Source organism: Balaenoptera musculus, chromosome 8, assembly GCF_009873245.2.
Source record: "Balaenoptera musculus isolate JJ_BM4_2016_0621 chromosome 8, mBalMus1.pri.v3, whole genome shotgun sequence".
NCBI classification, from domain to species: Eukaryota; Metazoa; Chordata; class Mammalia; order Artiodactyla; family Balaenopteridae; genus Balaenoptera; species Balaenoptera musculus.
In genome coordinates, this window is record NC_045792.1 from 70,262,038 (window position 1) to 70,281,500 (window position 19,463).

Consider the following 19,463-nt stretch of genomic DNA (forward strand, 5'->3'; position numbering starts at 1 on the left):
GCGTTTACACATTTATACTGAATCGAATTGCTTTCATGTTAAAACAAAGGGAACTAATCCTGCAACATAATATCTTACTGGAAAAACAATAAAACAGAGCAAATAAATTCAGCCACAGTTAACTTACTTTGAATCAAGAAGCTCCAACGCAGTCAGTGGGCGCAATGGAGGCCACTGCCGAAGCAATGAGTAAGTTTTGGCAAGATTAACCCATTTCCAGTTTGGGGCACTCGCTAGCACTTTAGGAAGACAATTTGGGTGTTTGAGGCAATAATAACGTTTCTCCCACAGAAAGGCTTTATCTTCTTTAGAAAGTCTGAATATGTAACAGAATTAAATCACTTCTCAGTGATATCATAATGACAGTTATAATCTCAATGATTAAAAATACAAAGAAGAAATTTATTCCTTTTAGGACAGCCACTTCTTGGTAGAATCACTAATACTAATTTGGAATAGAAAAACGCAATGTACAGCAAACACCGCTAATTTACCCTAATTTGGGGGATGGAAAGAAATCATTCTGCCTTGATAAAAGAGTCTTAGTTAAGAAAAAGAAGGATAATTCAGCACAATAAAATTTATTGAGCTCTAACCAGATGCCAGGCACTAGAAATCAGAGTTGGATACGCAGAACCTACCCTAAGAGACAGCAAGGATTTCATCACTTTATAAAAGTAAAATCAAATGTCATGCGAAAAACAAATGCTATTACAAAATTTTAGAAGATATGAATATACAGCTCATTTGAGGAATATTCAAAATAAAAAGAACTTGTCTTGGAAATTCTAATTTACTGTTAATGACAGATGTTTATGTGAATGAAATATTTCACTATTTCACTACTCATCTATCTACCCTGTGTATATAATCCATGCATTGAATTGAAATGTATTTATCTCACATGGAATACTAAAAAAAAAATCAAGTATTGCAAAAAGGTACACAATTAAGTTTCTCCTTCCAGTTCCCCTCCCAGTGGCAATTGCCTAACCTCGTATATTCTTCCAGAGGTAGTCTATTCATATAGAAGCATACACAAAGGTGTATGTAGATTCTCTTTTTTTCCTATATGTTAATGGTAACACACTATACACACTATCCTGCCACTTATTTTCTTCATTTAATATCTTACATATTAGTACATATAGCTATAACTTCATTCTTAATAGTTACATAGTACTGTTGGATAAATGTACCATAATTTAACCCGTTAATGAACATTCCCTATCAGTTTTACAATAACCCAAATAAACATTGCAATGAATATTCTTGTCTCCACAAGCAAATATAAAAGGGTTTTCTCTAAAATACACTATAACTAACTGGAAGTGGAATTGTTAGGTCACAGTCTATGGACACTGCGACCTTTATAGATTTTGCCAAATTGCTCTCCAAAAGCTTTGAGTTCTGCCAACAATATAATTCCCATTTTCTGTATCCCATCAATACCTTACATAATGAGACATTTTAATTTTCAACAATCTGATGTGTGAAATGGTATCTTGTATTCATTTACAATTCCTTGATTACTGAGAGGTTGAACATCTTTTTTCAGATGTTTAAAAGGTACTGTATTTCTTTTCCAAAGAATTACTTATTCATATTCTTGTCTACCACTGTGTTGTCTGTTTTTCTACTTATATGAAAAGGTCCTTCATATATTAAGGATATAGATTATAGTTCCCAATCTATTGTTTGCCTTTTGATTATGCAAAAAAATTGACCTGTACAAATTTCTAAATTTTATGTAGTCATATAGTCTTTTTATACAATTAAAAACAGAAAAAAAAAAAACCTTTCCATATCAGGAACATTGCTAAATCATGAACTAATTCAAGGCATTTAATAAACCATTAACTTGAACTTTACATTGTAAGAGATACCCAGGCAAAACAGAATCAAAGGAGTGTACCCAAGTGATGAGTCTCTGTGAAGAATATCAAGAAGTTTCCCTTTTATATCATTCTCCAATGTTTCTAAGTTGTGTTGTTGTATAATGCTTCTGTCAACTTGAGGAGTGGTATAAATGATATCAAATGTAGGAGAAGGAAAATCAACCTTAAAAATTAACAGAAGTTGATTAAATTACAGCTGAAAAGTCCACATATTTGCTACATTAACTTGTTTTTGATTTTTCTTAGCCATCAGGGTGATAACACCAAATATTAAATTAATGCTTCTGTCCTTTTATTAAAAGTGATTACCATTACTGGTAATTCTCAATAGCACATGTACTACTTGGGATTGGTATAAGTGCATCTTTTACTGTTTCTCAGAAATAGGAAATGGTTTATTGACATTTAAATTAAATATAGATCCTAAGACCGAAACAAGATCAATTAGGCTTCTTTAGTAACAACCCAGATCATGGTACACATATACTTTTCATAAAGAATTCAAATTTGAACCTTTCCACGTGTCAGGAAGTATCATTACCTGTAACACTATTCTTTCCATCACATATCCTTTTTTGGGGACTGTTCCAGGAACAGGATTTGTATGTGATGAAGTCCAAAGATAGAGAAGTTTAGTTCCACATGTTAAAAACCTTCATGAATGTAAACAGAAGAATACTGTGGATTTCATTTTAAAAATTACTTCAAAACTCACAACACATGTTAATGAATTTGAAATGTTAATAATCAAATATTTATTAAGCATCCTCTATATAAAAAGAACATATGAGAAGGAGTCACTCTCCATAGTGTACTTTCACTTCAGTATTTAGGTACTGAAGTATGGGAGTTAGAACAAAAGGAGGGAAGATGAAGCAACATTATCTTGGGAGAATTGGGGCTCAGGATAGAAGACAAGATGGGTGAAGTCTCAGAGTCACCTGTCCCCAAAACAACTTCTATAAATAGGAAGGTGAAGGATAGTCTTTGAAGATCATCTGCAGAGGAACACATCTCAAGATGGTGGTTTGGATTTCATAACTGCTCCTTGACTTTTACCATAAGAACAAAAACACATGCCAAGAAAACCAGTATCTACTTTGTGCCAAAGCACTAATCATTTGAGATGAGAAGTTTTATCTGTTTGTGACCAGGGGTCAGCAAATTTTTCTGTAAAGGGCCAGAGAGCAAATATTTGGGGCTTTCTGGGCTATACAATCTCTGTCAGAGACTCAGCTCTGCTAGTATAGTGCCAAAGCAGCCATGAACAATACATTTCAAAAAATGTGTGCTGTGTTGTAACAAAACTGTACTTACAAAAAACAGGCAGTGGTCTGGAGTATGCTGACCCTTGCCCTAGACTACCAATTTATTGTCTACTGAAATTAAAAACATTTACCAATAAAGATATTGATATATCTTTACACAGAAGAAATTTCTGAAAAATAACATGAGACATAAAAGCAGGAAACTATAAACTTCATCAAACTTCGCTCATTTTATTCAAACAGCAAATATCCTTTCCAAAACTAGACTCCAGTCTTAATGTTTTCTCTAGCAGGTTAACAGCCTTTGAATCTTTGGCACAGGAATTCCCTGGCAGTCCAGTGGTTAGGACTCCGCGCTTCCACTGCAGGGGGCCTGGGTTCAATCTCGGGGAACTGAGATCCTGGCAAGCTGCACGAGGCGGCCAAAAAAAAAAAAAAAAAACAATCTTTGACACATATATTCTGTCTATTTTAGAACCACCCTCACCCTCAACTAGATTATTTGAAGGCAAATTCTGATATTATTTTATCTGCAAATACTTTTATGTATCTCTAAATGATAAACACTTTAATTTAAACATAATTGCAACAGGAACTTCCCTGGCAGCCCAGTGGCTAAGACTCCACACTCCCAATGCAGGGGGCCCGGGTTCAATCCCTGGTCAGTGAACTAGATCCCACATGCCGCAACTAAGAGTTCGCATGCTGCACCTAAAGATCCTGCATGCCTCAACTAAAAGATACTGCGTGCCGCAACTAAGACCCAGCACAGCCAAATAAATATTTAAACATAATTACAACAAAATAATTAAAAATAATTACTCAAAGTTATTAGCTATCTAGTCAGCACTCAAATTTCTCCGATTGTCTCTAAAAAAAATTTTTTTAACAGTTGGTTTGTTTGAATAAGGATACAAGCAAGATCCAACATGTGCATTGGTTGATATGTCTTTTAAAGTATCTTTTAAATCAAGGGTCAACAAACTCCAGACTGTCACCTTGTTTTGTAAATAAACTTTTATTAAAATAAAGTCACACTCATTCATTTACATATTGCCTATCTATCACTGCTTTTGCCTTTGCTTTTACATTTGTGACAGAGACTACATGACCTACAAAGCCTCAACTACTTCTATCTGGTCCTCTTAACAGAAAGTTTGCCAACTCTTGTTTTAATCCATACATTCTTCTTTTTTATCCCCCGTTATTTGTTGAAGAATCCAGGTCTTCTGTTCTGAGAATTTTCTATATCCTGGATTTTACTGAGTGCATTCCTCTGGTGTCATTTAGCATGTCCCTTTATCTCCTATATTTTCTGTAATAGTTAGATCTAAAGGTTTGATCTGATTCAGGGTTAGTTATGTGGCAAGAATACTTAATACTTTGTAGGTGGTATTGTATACCACTAGCTCCTGATGCATCAAATAAAGAAGCACATATTGGTATATCTCTCCTTCTGTGATGTGAAGATAATCGGTTTGTTCAAGTGCTATCAGTCTAAATCATCCATTATAAAGTTCCAGAAAACTTAATCACAATGGTTTTAAACAAAGCATTAATAAATTACTGCTTAAATCAATGTCAACCAAGAATGCTTCTGACCCCAGTGGATATTTGGCAATGTCTGGAGACTTTTTTGTTGGCAACTAGGGGGTACTACTGGCATTTAGTGGGCAGCAGCCAAGGATGCTGCCAAACATCCCACAGTGTACAGGACAGTCTCCCACAGCAAAGAATTACCTGGCCCAAAATGTCAACAGTGCCAAGACTGAGATTTCCTGGCCTAAATCTACTATTTCAGTAGGGGCTGCAAAACTGTGATATTCTGTCATTCCTTCTGCATCTATTAGCTGGAATTTTTCTGTAAAAAACTTTCTCACATCAATTATTTGGTAATCCTGAGACACAACTATAAAGGAACAGCAGCTTAAATGCTTGATTCAGTTTATTTAAAACTGAGTTAAGGGGGCTTCCCTGGTGGCGCAGTGGTTGGGAATCCGCCTGCCAATGCAGGGGACACGGGTTCGTGCCCCGGTCCGGGAAGATCCCACATGCCGCGGAGTGGCTAGGCCCGTGAGCCACAACTACTGAGCCTGCGCGTCTGGGGCCTATGCTCCGCAACAAGAGAGGCCACGACAGTGAGAGGCCCGCGCACCGCGATGAAGAGTGGCCCCCACTCGCTGCAACTGGAGAAAGCCCTTGCACAGAAACTAAGACCCAACACAGCCAAAAATAAATAAATAAATAAATAAATTTATTTAAAAAAAAAAATGAGTTAAGAACTCATTTATCATTGAGGTTGACTGAAATGCCTGTAAATCATTTGGCTTTCATGATAGTAACTTCATCAGGCTGTATGCAGGTTATACCTTAAACATAAATTAATTTTAAAAGAATTTCAAGACCAGGATTTCTGATCACTATACTACAGTACGTTAACAGACTAAATCATTAACACTTTCTCTATATGTATTAATATGTATTAACATAAAATCATCTTCCCTCTTAATTTCTGAGCATTTTTTGAATGTTAAATCCTAACATTACCTAGACTGACTACACTACTTGGCAAAGTCTCAAGATTAACGGCATCAGCTCACTGTTTTAAACAGTAGAGTGCTGGATGCAACTATTTAATTGTCTAACAAAAGTCAACTGCCCTTCCCCTTACTATTTTGAATTTTGAAAGAATGTCATTCATCCAATAAAAAACATTTATTAATAGTCAAAAACAAGTGGCAAAAAATGATAGTACTTCTCAAATGAAGTAAAGACTCCTGGTGCTTTCAAGAGCACGAAGGTGTTCAAAACTGACTCATTTATAAAAATTAATGATAATGATGTAATTACATTTAATTTTCTCACATAACTATTCCCTGACACTAATTTATCAAAGACAATTGAGGACTTCCCTGGTGGAGCAGTGGTTAAGAATCCGCCTGTCAACGCAGGGGACACAGGTTCGACCCCTGGTCTGGGAAGATCCCACATGCCACAGAGCAACTAAGCCCGTGCGCCACAACTACTGAGCCTGCGCTCTAGAGCCCGCAAGCCACAACTACTGAGCCCTCGTGCCACAACTACTGAAACCCGCGCTCCTAGAGCCCGTGCTCCGCAACAAGAGAAGCCACTGCAATGAGAAGCCCGTGCACCGTAACGAAGAGCAGCTCCCGCTCATCGCAACTAGAGAAAGCCCATGCGCAGCAACGAAGACCCAATGCAGCCATAAATAAATAAATAAATTTATAGGGGGGAAAAAAAAGACAATTGAGAACACAATTCTCCTCCTTTATGTGGCCAATATTCTGTTTTAGAGTAGTCATGGATTATATTTAGCAAAGGGTTCTAAAATATACATCATTAATAGCAATTTCTTTTTTTTTAATTTTTTTATTTTTTGGCTGTGTTGGGTCTTGGTTGCAGTGTGCGGGCTTCCTCTAGTTGAGGGGAGCAGGGGCTACTCTTCATTGCGGTGTGTGGACTTCTCATTGCAGTGGCTTCTCTTGTTGCGAAACACGGGCTCTAGGCGCACGGGCTTCAGTAGTTGTGGCATGTGGGCTCAGTAGTTGTGGCTCACGGGCTCTAGAGCGCAGGCTCAGTAGTTGTGGCGCATGGGCTTAGCTGCTCCGTGGCATGTGGGATCTTCCCGGACCAGGGCTCGAACCCAGGTCCCCTGCATTGGCAGGTGGATTCTTAACCACTGCGCCACCAGGGAAGTCCTAATAGCAATTTCTTCAACTGCTTTTATCTAGCCTTTGGCAGTTCAGAATTATGTCAGGTGTCAAATAAAATTTGAGCCCAACAAAAGTTATAGAATAAAAAAATCTTAAACTGCCTCCTCACATATAGGGGGAATGACTATAAGAAAAGAAAAATGTGTGAATAAATGCTATATTTAAGTACACGAGAAAAGAATATTTCAAAAACAAAACTTATGAAGTCAGTGTTTCAAACACCACATGATTTTTAAAATGATTACTGGAAATTCAAACTGTGTTTGTCATTTAAGAGGAAAAAGGAAGTAGAACTAGATTAGCAGAATTTTTTAACTCTTATTTTTTAATTGTTTTATTGTAGGTTAAATAGATCAGTTATTACGTCATTTCCCCAAAACTGTCCCATGGGACACAATATTTTAAAAGATGTATTCTAGAACAAAAAAAGTACCATGGTATCAAATAAATCTGAGAATGGTAGTATAGGATAATGTTAAGAACACAGACCTTGGGGCCAAACTGCCTATATTCAAATCCCACTTCTGCCACTTACTAGCTAAGTGCCCAAGGGCAAGGCACTTTGATTCTCCCCTCTGTAAAAAGGGATAATAATAATACCTCCCTTCATAGGGTTGTTGTGAGGTATATAAGGCTATGTATACAGCACTCAGACTAATACCCAGCATACAGTAAATGCTATGTATTTGTAATTACAGTAATATTATTATTAAACACAGTAGGCTTCTTGACTGCAGAACTTTAGAGACACTTTAATATGCTAATGTCCATTATCATGCTCCAAAATGTTATCACATGCTATATCAAACATTCCAAACTTATTCAATTAAATTTTTTTTTCATTTAGGAAAATGCTTGATGGTCTCATGGAACATATTATTACTTAAAACATAATCAAAATAGCGGAAAGGCCAGCTACATTATCGCAATGGCTATTAGTAGACACAAAGCTCAAAAGGAATTCCTTTAACCCTAAGGATCAATAAATTTTGCATACATGTGGGACTTCTGAAGATTAAAGGCCAGGGGTCCATAGCAGTAAGGGTAGATCAGTCAGGTAAAGGGAATAATATGCAGTTGTAGACTCTCTTAAACTGGAGAAGGATGGGGAAGAGATGTGAAGAGGGAAAGTGGAGTTTTTGGTTTTTTTTAAATATATCAAAGGAACTTGTAAGACCACGAGTATTATGTCATAACATAATGCTTTCCATAAATTACAATTAAAGAATGAATAGGCTGCTGCTTTTCTTCTGGAATAGTGAGTGGCAAACAATCCTCTGAATACCCATATAGATATGTTCAAACTATAGCAGTACAACTTTGGTTTCCTCTGTGTATCTGAAATGACCTCCTTTAATCACATCGGAAAAAATGAGGCAACTCATTACCTCATCACGTATGTCACTGTTCCCCACTCCACTCTCTAGCCAATTCTGATGCTGCAGGTGTGTCCACAGTAACTCACCATTACAACTCAGTAACACTTACCGTTTAAAGTCAAAAAGAGGTAAAGAAACTTTGCCCAAAGCTTCTGGCCCCTTTCTCTGCTTATTAGAATCAGGGGAACTTCCACTGCTCTGATTTAAAATTCCAAAAAGAGTAAGGTGAAGAAGTGATTCTAATGGCAATTGTGATATCTGGATGGGAAAAATGATTCTATGGGGGGAAAATGTATTAATAGAAAAAACAAATTAGATTGAATATGAAGTTTAACCCTTTAACGAAACTGACAATCTTAGGTATTTTATTTGACTCATCAAATAATCTTTAATCCTGAGTAACCTTTACTTAAGCAGTAAGCTTCGTTAACAAATACTATAAAAATCTTAAATAAATTTCATTAAAATTTCCAGCACATAACATTTCTCTCTTCAAAAATTTGTTAATGCTTTTACTTAAGACTGGCAATGTCAATTTCTAGGCAAAATAATAAACATTTTTATTTCCTTTAGGAAAAGCTAGATGAATGTTTGAGTATTTCTGATCCGAGATTTATGTGTGCACATACATACACAGACAGACATATATGTTTACCAGTGTTTTGTTTTTGTTTTTTTAAAAATCTGAAAGGACACATAAGTCCAACAGTGGTCACTCTGAGGAGCGATGAGATGGTTAAGTGTTAAAAATAAAGTGACGCTTTTCACCCCACATGCATTTTTGTATTATTTGATTGCTTTGACAGACATGTGCTATTTTTATAATTAAAAAAATATAAGAAAAATAGGAAACCATTAAAATAAATGCAGAATAAAAAGTAAAAAGTTCTGCAATTGCCTACTTGTCTAAATAATGAAAGCATTCCCTTAGTTTGAAGACAATATTAAAAAATATTAACAGTGTAAAATATCATCTTGTACATGGATTTAAGATAATTTTTAAAATCTGTTAACCAAGAACTAGGCTTCCTATATACAGTGTTACAGAATAAATACTGAACTAAAGCAATATTATAAAAAAATCTTCGTAGAATTATACGTAACTTTAACTTGACAAAGGCTAGGAAGAATTGATGGCACGTTCTGCAATTTAACAATATGAAGATTTAAAAGAATATTTCAGATTTTTAAATGAGAATTTCAGTCCATTCTATAGAATTGTATCTAGAAGAGACTTTAAGATATCAGTAAGAATTTAATGAATTTTAATGGAACTTGTAATTAAAAATGAAAGCTGTATGCATAAATGGAAAAAAGTAAAGAACAGGGCATACTGAAAGAATAAAAAGCCAGAAATTTCACTTACAGTTCATCCCATTTAATAAGATAGAAGAAATTCTTATAAGTGCCAACCTTCTTTGATTGAATAGGTTTAAAAAGATCCTTTCCATTGTAAGTCAGGGAACATATCAAGAAGTATTTTTCATAACTGAGAAAAGAAAAGAGATTAATTTAATTTTTATTTGATAATACAAATTAGTTAACTAATCAAATATGTATCATTAGCCATTCTTACCTAAAAGTGACTATTATCTGAAATAATTTGGTTACCATTCACTTGAATTTATGGAAAAACATCTAAAATTTAACTATTGCAAATCCTACAAAAATAGAGGCATAGCAAAGGGAATACCGAAGGGAACATACATCGCTAGGTGCCAGTCTAAAGGAGCCATATTGATACCAGCTGGAGAATTTATCTCAATTTTGTGCTCAGTTAGTTACTAGCTTTAGATTTTAGTTAAATGACACTGAATAATTCTTCATTTCTAGGTAAATTCTAGGAAGTAATAGTACAAACCCCTAGGTGCTATTTTCCTTTGCTAAGCCACTGAAATAGAGTCAGTTTAGCATATTAATGGTGCATGGGCCTGACTTGCACTGAGCCAGTCTTCCTAATCTATTAGGAGGCTTCCATCCATGGGGACAGATGCTACTGTATTCTTTCACTGGACAGCAATGATTTAGCCCCTAACTGCTACAAGTACAGAGTGGGGTAATACAGTCAGGCAATCTTGTAGGGCAGGAGTTTCAGGTTCAATAAAACTGTATTCTACTAGTACTCTAACTTACTGCTAGGCTTACCCATTAACCATTTTGTTCATACAATCTGTTAATCATTCTAAATATATTTCAAATCTAATCTCACTGGTTCACATAGCTAACTATTTAATTGCTTTTCTCAACCTTCTCCTTTTTTTTTGGCCACGCGGCTCAGCTTGCATGATCTTAGTTCCCCAACAACATGGGAACTGAACCCATGCCGTGGGCAGTGCAAGCAGGGAATCCTAACCACTGGAACCACCAGGGAATTCCCTCAACCTCTTTTTAAATCAGCGTTGTATTGGGAGTTCCCTGGTGGGCTAGTGGTTAGGATTCCAAGCTTTCATTGCTGTGGCCCAGGTTCAATCCCTGGTGAGGGAACTGAGATCTCGCAAGCTGTGCGGCATGGCCAAAAAAATTAAAAAAAATAAAAATCAGCATTGTATTAACTTTCTTTCCATCTTAATTATCACTGCATTGTTTTCTACTGAGTATTTGTTCTCCTCATTAGTGCCCCTAAATTTATTTGTGTGTATACATGTTTTTGTATGGAGGATGTGGAGGGTATTATCCCTGTAACTATTTAAAAGAATGAAATACCTTTAGATACCAATAGTACCCATTTAAATGCAAGTTCCAAGAGGGCAAAGATTTTTTGCTGCCTTGTTACTGCTGAATCCCTAGTACTAAGAACACTGCCCACAGATGGTGCTCAGTAAATATTTACTGAATGAATTAATATACCACTTTCAAGTCATTATATATTATCTAATGCTGAATCCCTAGTACTAAGAACACTGCCCACAGATGGTGCTCAGTAAATATTTACTGAATGAATTAATATACCACTTTCAAGTCATTATATTATATATTATCTAATGCTCAGTTTATGTTCTAAAGCAGAATTTATGTTTGGTATCTATAACTAGGCTTTATTTTATAGCTATTTTATATATATATATATATATAGCTATTATAAAACAATTTCATTAAAAATATTCAATTTGGGCTTTTCAGTTTATACTAGTCTTTTCCAAATAAGTTGAAGGTGGCAAACTTTTTGGCACTGACAAAAAAATCAAAAAGGAAAAACCCATATTAAAAATTCAATAGAAGAAATATGCTCTTGCATACTTCAAAGTCTAGCAGAGAGTAAATTGTAAACTACTAAAGAGGGGACAAAAATGTGCTATAGTCCCATTACCCTGGTTCTAAAGGAAAGGCAGAAATAGCAGTCATAAATTGACTAATTTATTAACTAGCATTTGCCCTTGTAAGTTTAAACATATTTTCCTGCCTTTTCTGTATGTAGTGGGGGTGATATTTTTTTATTGGAATAGCATCAAACATCTCTGTAATTTTTAGGAAAACCACAAAGGTATCTGGTGGATCACGTATCATCCATTTAAATGCCAAGGTAACAGTGGATGCTGACATTTTTCAAGATTAGATTAGCTTCTAGGTAAAGCTATACATATCTTCTTTTAAATAGTTACTTACTTTGATACCCAGTTACTCGAAATTCCATGTGCAGCAAAAATTGTAAACTGGAGCTGTTCCGTTGTGGTCCATGCTTCCTTGATGTTCTTGTTACTGTGGGCACAGTCTACAGAACCCCTACCAGAATTTGCATGGAGTCTGAGAAGATCATAAATTGCTGCAGTTAACTGGTCCATGCTTACTTGAACAGCATTTTCAGGATTCAGTGAGCCTAGGTTTAAAGAAATTGTTAATATAATTCTCTGAAAAAGCAACAATTACTCCTAAAATTTAAGGAACTTCAATACATACCTCTAGTTGAACTCTTGCTAGTGTCTCCTCCTCCAGACAGTGAAGTCACCTGCTTACATACATACAAATCAGTGAGAAAATCGCGCATGATGTAATATAAAATGTTTACCTTTTATTTCAATACATTTATTAAATTCTATATCAAAGAAATCCTTCATAGGAGAAACTTCCCAAGTATCTGCAGAATAACACAATAAAAAAAGACTGCAAAAAGAAAATGAATATCCCAAACCAAATAAAGAGATGATTTTTAATATGAAGAAAATGCATTTCCATTACTTGCTCTACTATTAGCATGATAAGCATATCCTTAAAGAAACTAAACTCTACTTATTACCATTTAGTGTCTCAAAAAAAGCTCTTATAATTATTTGAATTGAGCTCTCCTTCTACTCTCTGCTCCTTTATCCAGCAAATGAATATAATGAATAGAGGCCTCAGACAACATTAGGACCATGGCAGTTTATCACCTCCAAGTGATTTCAGACATATTTTTTAATTTATAAAAACAAGCACATAATAAGAAAGGAAAAAACAAACAAACAAACAAAACACGAGAGACCCAAATTTCTATATACCATAAGAATAGGCTCTCTGTGAGAATGAATGGATTAAGCTAGCTCCTAAACATTTGTTGAGGAACATGCCATCAATATAACTTTTCCTTTCTTTAAATTTATCATGTCTTGTGATCCTTCTCTCATCCTTCCAATCAAAGCTAGGAACATCCCTCTGAAAATAGTTAATTAAATCCCCGTGGAAACATCATGGGGAGAACTTTTACTAAATGCAACAGTATGATGTCAAGTGAGGGCTCCTAACCTGGTTGTCTCTGAGGCAATTTAAGTCACTATTACTGAGGCTCCTGGGTCTTTCCAATAGGAAGGAGGTATAGTCCAAAGTAGAACTTCCCCATTGACAATCATGAACACTTCCACCCAGAGGGAGGGAAATGTTAGCTATTACTATCCAGGTCCTTCAAGCGTAGTATTACCTTAAAACCCCAAACCAACTCATTTTTGCCAGAGTTCCTCCTCCACACACAAAAAGTTAAGTTGGGCATCCACCTATTCAGTGTCAACTCTCACAAAGTTCTTCAAGGCAGTCCATCTCCTCTTAGGAATTCCCCACCTTACCAAGTAAGTGACCAAATCAGCTCAAAAGTAAAAGCCAAAGTTAAAACGGTAACACTTGGGCTTCCCTGATGGCGCAGTGGTTAAGAATCCACCTGCCAATGCAGGAGACACGGGTTTGAGCCCTGGTCTGGGAAGATCCCACATGCTGCGGAGCAACTACTGAGCCTGCGCTCTAGAGCCCACGAGCCACAACTACTGAAGCCTGCGCGCCTAGAGCACGTGCTCCTCAACAAAAGAAGCCACCGCAATGGGAAGCCTGCGCACCACAACGAAGAGTAGCCCCCGCTCGCCACAACTAGAGAAAGCCCACGCACAGCAAGGAAGACCCAACGCAGCCAATACATACATATATACATAAATAAATAAAATTTATTTTTAAACAAAACAAAACAAAAAAAAAAACGGTAACACTTTGTCTAGCAGTAGCAAAAATCTCCCAGTTTAAGTGACAGATGCTCACTTAAGTACATATTTGCGCGTGATAAAATGCTAATTACTAAAAAATACTCACTTCAGCACTTTTACTCCTTGGAAGATTAACTGCTCTCTTCAGCTTCTTTACCGATTCTGTAATGGCAAGAGTCTCCACACCATCTAAAGCACTGCAGATTTTTCTTACAGCTTTAATTACTTGATCTACCACTCTATGCTGGTTCTTTAAAAATAAAAAGTAAAATAAACATAAGCATGTGAAATTTAAAGGATCTATTTCAGAGATGAAGTAAAGGGCTTCCCTGGTGGTGCAGTGGTTAAGAATCCACCTGCCAATGCAGGGTACACGGGTTCGAGCCCTGGTCTGGGAAGATCCCACATGCCGCGGAGCAACTAGGCCCATGAGCCACAACTACTGAGCCTGCGCATCTGGAGCCTGTGCTCCACAACGAGAGAGGCCGCGATAATGAGAGGCCCGCGCACCGCGATGAAGAGTGGCCCCCGCTCGCCGCAACTGGAGAAAGCCCTCACACAGAAACGAAGACCCAACACAGCCAAAAATAAATAAATAAATAAATTTATTTAAAAAAAAAAAAAAAAAAGAGATGAAGTAAAAAACCAGACATTTTAGATGTGCCTAAGAACAGATATCCTTTACTCTTTTGTGATGAAAAAGAAAAGAAACAAGATAGCTTTTCAATTACATAATTTACTTTGAAATAGGAAAAAAGCAGGCCTGGTTAATTTTCACTTTGCCTGTACAATTATTCATACGCAAATGCCTTTAATTTCTTATTAGAATCAGAAGCAAAAGCAATAAATCACTAACAAATTATGAAATCACTTAAAAAAGCTAGAGTTCTTTTAAATTTTCATTTGGGAATAATTTCCACATTAAAAACATCAACACTTCTCGCTCTCCTGCAAAAATTTGGTATCAAAAACCAGGTTGTTCAGATACTGGTCACAAATTAATAACACTGGGCAACAGTTACTAAAAGTGAGTCAACTTTTCAGCATCATTTGCATCTATACAACCATCACTTTCTAAGTCTTGTCTGATGAAAAACTTCCGTGAGGACAATCCCTCCTTACTATTCAACCACAGCTCATTTCACCATGATTCATAAGTATACATGTACAAATATATTATAAAATAATTTACCTGATGAGGATGATTCAAAAATCCTTCTCCACTCCCCCATCATCATTTTAAAGTACATATCTCATTAAGAAACAAAAACGTTCTTATATAATGAATTAATTCATCAAATATTTACACCAAACTTAAATGCCAAGTACTGTTAGAATGGGCTGAAACTCAGTACTGTACCATCCCTTAAACATTTAAAATTTTCCACCTGTGAGGCTTGGCTACCATAAACCAAATGTTCTCTTCATCTTCACGCGTAAATGAAACCACCTCATTTTCTCAAATACCCAATTACCTTGCAGTCCTCAGATCCCGAAGGTCCCAATTTTTGCTTACTTGACTTGTATTTCTTATTTTTGCTCTTCCACCTTCATGCAAAAACCTTTCTAGTTTTGAGGCTCATGCCATTCTCCTATACTATTCTCCATCATTTTTTATGTGCCAGTTATCAATTTATTGTCTATCAGTTCCAAATCCACCCTTCTTTGCTCTACTTTGTGATACTAGAACTTGACCTTACAAACATTTCTCCTTTGCCAGCTAGCACAATGTTAGGTTTTGTCAATAGAGGGCACTGAAAGGACACTCAAAGGCAATAACAGCAGGAAGGTACTTCTCATCAGGGTTCCAGTCCTCTATTTTTAAATTCAGTATGGAAGCCCAGTGGTCCTCAACAACCCGCTCCAGCTGTACCCTCAAGCCATGCTCCTCCAATCTCACAGCTCTACCAAATTTCTTTGCCATAGGCAACCTGTGTGCTCCTGTGATAGCCATACCCTCTTCAAAGAGGCCAAATATCAGCCTGGGGCTGAGGGAGAGGCTCTATCATAAGTCCTCAAAGTTCCTTCACTATCCACATTGCTCCTCAACATAGAATTGATAATTGCGCTTCTTTGCACCTGTTACTTCTGGACCCCTTAGAGCAAGGCTGGCACTTTTTTAAGGCCTGACAGCAAATGTTTTAGGCTTTGTGGGTCAAACAGTGTGTCACAATTCAACTCTGCATGAAAACAGACACAGATAACATAAATGAATGAGTAAGGCTGGGTTCCAATAAGACTTTATTTACAAAAACGGGCCAGATTTGTCATGTGAGCCATAATGTGCCAACTCCTGCTTTAGTCCTCTTTTACCCCTTATAGTAATTAATTACCTTTTACTAATTAACAATTCTTTAAATTTCCCTGTTCAAAAAACTACTATAGTTTCTGTTGCCTGACTTGGCCCCTGACTGACTGATCTGCCTTGCCACTGACATGTGGTCACTTCCCCTACTACATGCCTTAGTTTTGCTCTGGACGTTTATCTCTATATTCTATAAGAAGCCTCAGTTACATAAATGTCCATGTGGGGCTTCCCTGGTGGTGCAGTGGTTGGGAGTCCGCCTGCCAATGCAGGGGACACGGGTTCGGGCCCTGGTCTGGGAAGATCCCACATGCCATGGAGCAACTAAGCCGTGAGCCACAACTACTGAGCCCTCGTACCACAACTACTGAAGCCCGTGCTCTGCAACAGGAGAGGCCACCGCCGTGAGAGGCCTGTGCACGGCAACGAAGAGTGGCCCCCCACTCGCCACAACTAGAGAGGGCCCACGCGCAGCAATGAAGACCCAACACAGCCAAAAAAAAATGTCCGTGTGGAAAATTCACAGCATCTTCAACCCCATAATTGTACCCTATCAGAATCTTAACCACAATATCATATTCTGATCACAATCTCCTTTGCTTCCAGCCCTCACACCCTCATTCTGACCAAACCTGTTCTCTGAGCTCAGAGACTGCTCTGCTTCTTCTACCAGGCAGCTAGTTCTTCTAAAGAAAATCTCACAACCATAAAGAACCAACAGTCTCCAATTTCAGCAGGCATCTGCGTGCCATTTAACATTCCTTTTACAAGCCCTTGGTCAGCTCTCTTTCCCATTCCCCTTAGAAGATGAAGCCAACCATTATTCCTTGCCTCAAAACCCCTACTGCCACCCTAACTTCATTTTAGTGAAATAAATTAACATCTTATCCCTAGAAAACTAAGACCAGGAGGAATCAAAACTTTGCAACTTCCTGACCTCTCCCATAAACCTACGTAAGAGAAATCAAGACATACATCCACACAAAGACTTATACATGAATGTTTATAGCAGCATTATTCATAATAATCAAAAACTACAAACATTCAAAATGTCAGTTATTGGGTAACTGGATAAATAAAATGTGGTATATCCATACAATGGAAGTATTCAGCAATAAAAAAAAAAATTGTGGATACATAGTACATGGACAGAGCTTAAGAACAGTGTGGTATGTAAAAGAAATCACATGTAAAAGATTACATAAGGTATGATTCCATTTACAGGAAATCTCCATTAAAGGCAAATCTACTGAGACAGGAACCAGATCAGTAGTGGTTTGGGGCTGAGGATGGGAATGCGGAATGACTGAAAAGTAGTACACGGAAACTTTTGGGTGTGATGAAAATATCCTAAAAGTGGACTGTAGTGACAATTATACAACTCTATGCATTTGCTAAAAGAATCATTGAATTGTACACATCCAATGGGTAAATTTTATAGTATATAAATTATACCTCAATAAAGCTATGCAAAATATGGGGAATAAATATGATAGAGAGTCACTACTATTTCTGATAAGATGGTCAGTGAAGAGCTCTCTGATTAGACAACATTTGAGCACAGACGTTAATAAACTGAAAGGGTAAGTCATGCAAGTATCTGGGGAAAGAGCATTTAAAGAAGGGATAAGCACAAGGGTCCCAGCTGGGGAGCATACCTGCAGATCAGCTAGAACAAAGGAAGAAAGGGGTAGGAAGCCAGATCAGAGAGGTAGTGGGTCAGAATGTGTAGGGTCTTGAAGCAACAATTAGGGATTTGAATTTTACTGACTGAGATGGTAAACAGGATTTTGAACAAAAGAGTGGCATGATTTAATATTTTTAAGGGTTTATAAATTTTATTAATCTTTTCAAAGAACCATCTTTTGGCTTTGACTTTCTCTTATTTTACATTTGCTTTCTGTGATTATATTCATTTTTTTAAATAATTTTTTTATTTTGGAACAATTTTAGATTTACAGAAAAGTTGCAAGAATAGTAAAGAGAGTTCTCATTCAACATTAAAGGAAACCGGGTTAAGTAACTTCTTACCTAACCATGTTAAATTTGTCAAAACTAAGACATTAACACTCATTAAATTACTATTACCTAAACTGCAGGCTTTCTTCAGATTTCACCAGTTTTTCCACTAATGTATTTTTCCTCTTCTAAGATACAATCCAGGATACCACGTTGCATTTAGTGATTTATTTTTAAAAGATAATTTTGGTTGCCTATTGAAGACAGGCTATAGAAGGACAGGTTGAAGCTGGAAGACCAGTAAGGAACTGCTGTTAACTCTATAGCTGACTAGGAGTATAGTTTTGGTAGTGATGAAGGGTGGTCACATTCTGAATGTATTTTCGAGGCAGAGCTGACAGGAATGAGACTGCATATGGGATGTGAAATATCTTTTTCTTGAGAAATAAAATATGACTACAAGGTTTTGGCCTGAGCAAATGGAAGGACAGAGTTGCCATTTATTAAGAAGGGGAAGACTGATGAATAGATATGAAGGGTAGCATAAAAATTCAGTTTCATATATCTTAAATTTGAGATGTCAGACATTCATATAAAAATGTCAAGTAATAGACATTTGAATCTGAAGTGATGATCAACATATGTAGGGTATTTAAGGACATGAGATTAAACGAGATCACCTACGATGTGAATACAGAGAGAAGAAAAGAGGTCCTAGAACTGAGCACCCTGGGCATTCTAATGTTATAGAGGTCAGGAAGATAAGGAGATCATAAGGAGCTCCGAAGCCACAAATAAGAGTGAAAATAGAGCAGACATTGGAAGTAGGAGAACCAAGAATGTGGTATCCCAGAAGCCATGTGAGTGTTTCAAGAAGGAAGAAACGATCAACTCTATCAAACACGATAGAAAAGTTGAGAAAAAGAAATACTAAGAACTTATTACTGGAATCATGATCATTGAAGTCCTTGATGATCTTAAGTGCAGTTTCAGAGAACCGCTGAGAATGAAAGCCTGGTTGGAGTGGGTTCATAAGAGAATGAGAAGAGAGGAAGTGTAAGCAGAAAAAAGATTAACTTTCAAGTTTTGCTATAAGGAGAATAGAGAAGTGGAGTGATTGCTGCAGGGGGATGTGGATTTTTTTGTTTTATTATAAGATGGGAGTATACCCATGGCTCCATCCTTGAACTTTTTTTTTTTCTCTACCTGCAGTGGTTTTCTTGGTGATCTCATCCAGTTTTATGGCTGCAAAATATTTATATTCTGATGATTCCCCAGTTTATTATCTCCAGCCTGGATCTCCTCCATTAAATTCCAGACTCATATCCAACTGCCTACTCAATATCACTACTTGGATGAATAACAGTCATCTCAAACATAATGTCCAAAACTGAGTTCAGATCTTCCCCACAAACCTGCTCTTCTCTCAGTTTTCTACACCTCACTAAAAGCAACTCCAAATTTCCAAATGCTCAGGTAGAAAAC

At 36.8% G+C, this 19,463-nt stretch overlaps 1 protein-coding gene across 4 annotated transcripts in view; it reads right to left on the bottom strand.

Moving 5' to 3' along the window:
• The window catches only part of PIK3C2A (phosphatidylinositol-4-phosphate 3-kinase catalytic subunit type 2 alpha), a 103,454-nt gene that overhangs the window by 25,290 nt on the left and 58,701 nt on the right, over positions 1–19,463 (bottom strand). For all 4 annotated transcript variants that reach the window (XM_036860362.1, XM_036860361.1, XM_036860359.1 and 1 more), the window contains exons 9-16: positions 13,821–13,964; positions 12,174–12,222; positions 11,883–12,093; positions 9,646–9,768; positions 8,389–8,556; positions 2,440–2,551; positions 1,916–2,061; positions 128–316 (exon numbers count right to left, since the gene is read on the bottom strand). In XM_036860362.1, the coding sequence (XP_036716257.1) occupies positions 128–316; positions 1,916–2,061; positions 2,440–2,551; positions 8,389–8,556; positions 9,646–9,768; positions 11,883–12,093; positions 12,174–12,222; positions 13,821–13,964 (1,142 nt within the window). The remainder of the gene's footprint in view (positions 1–127; positions 317–1,915; positions 2,062–2,439; positions 2,552–8,388; positions 8,557–9,645; positions 9,769–11,882; positions 12,094–12,173; positions 12,223–13,820; positions 13,965–19,463) is intronic.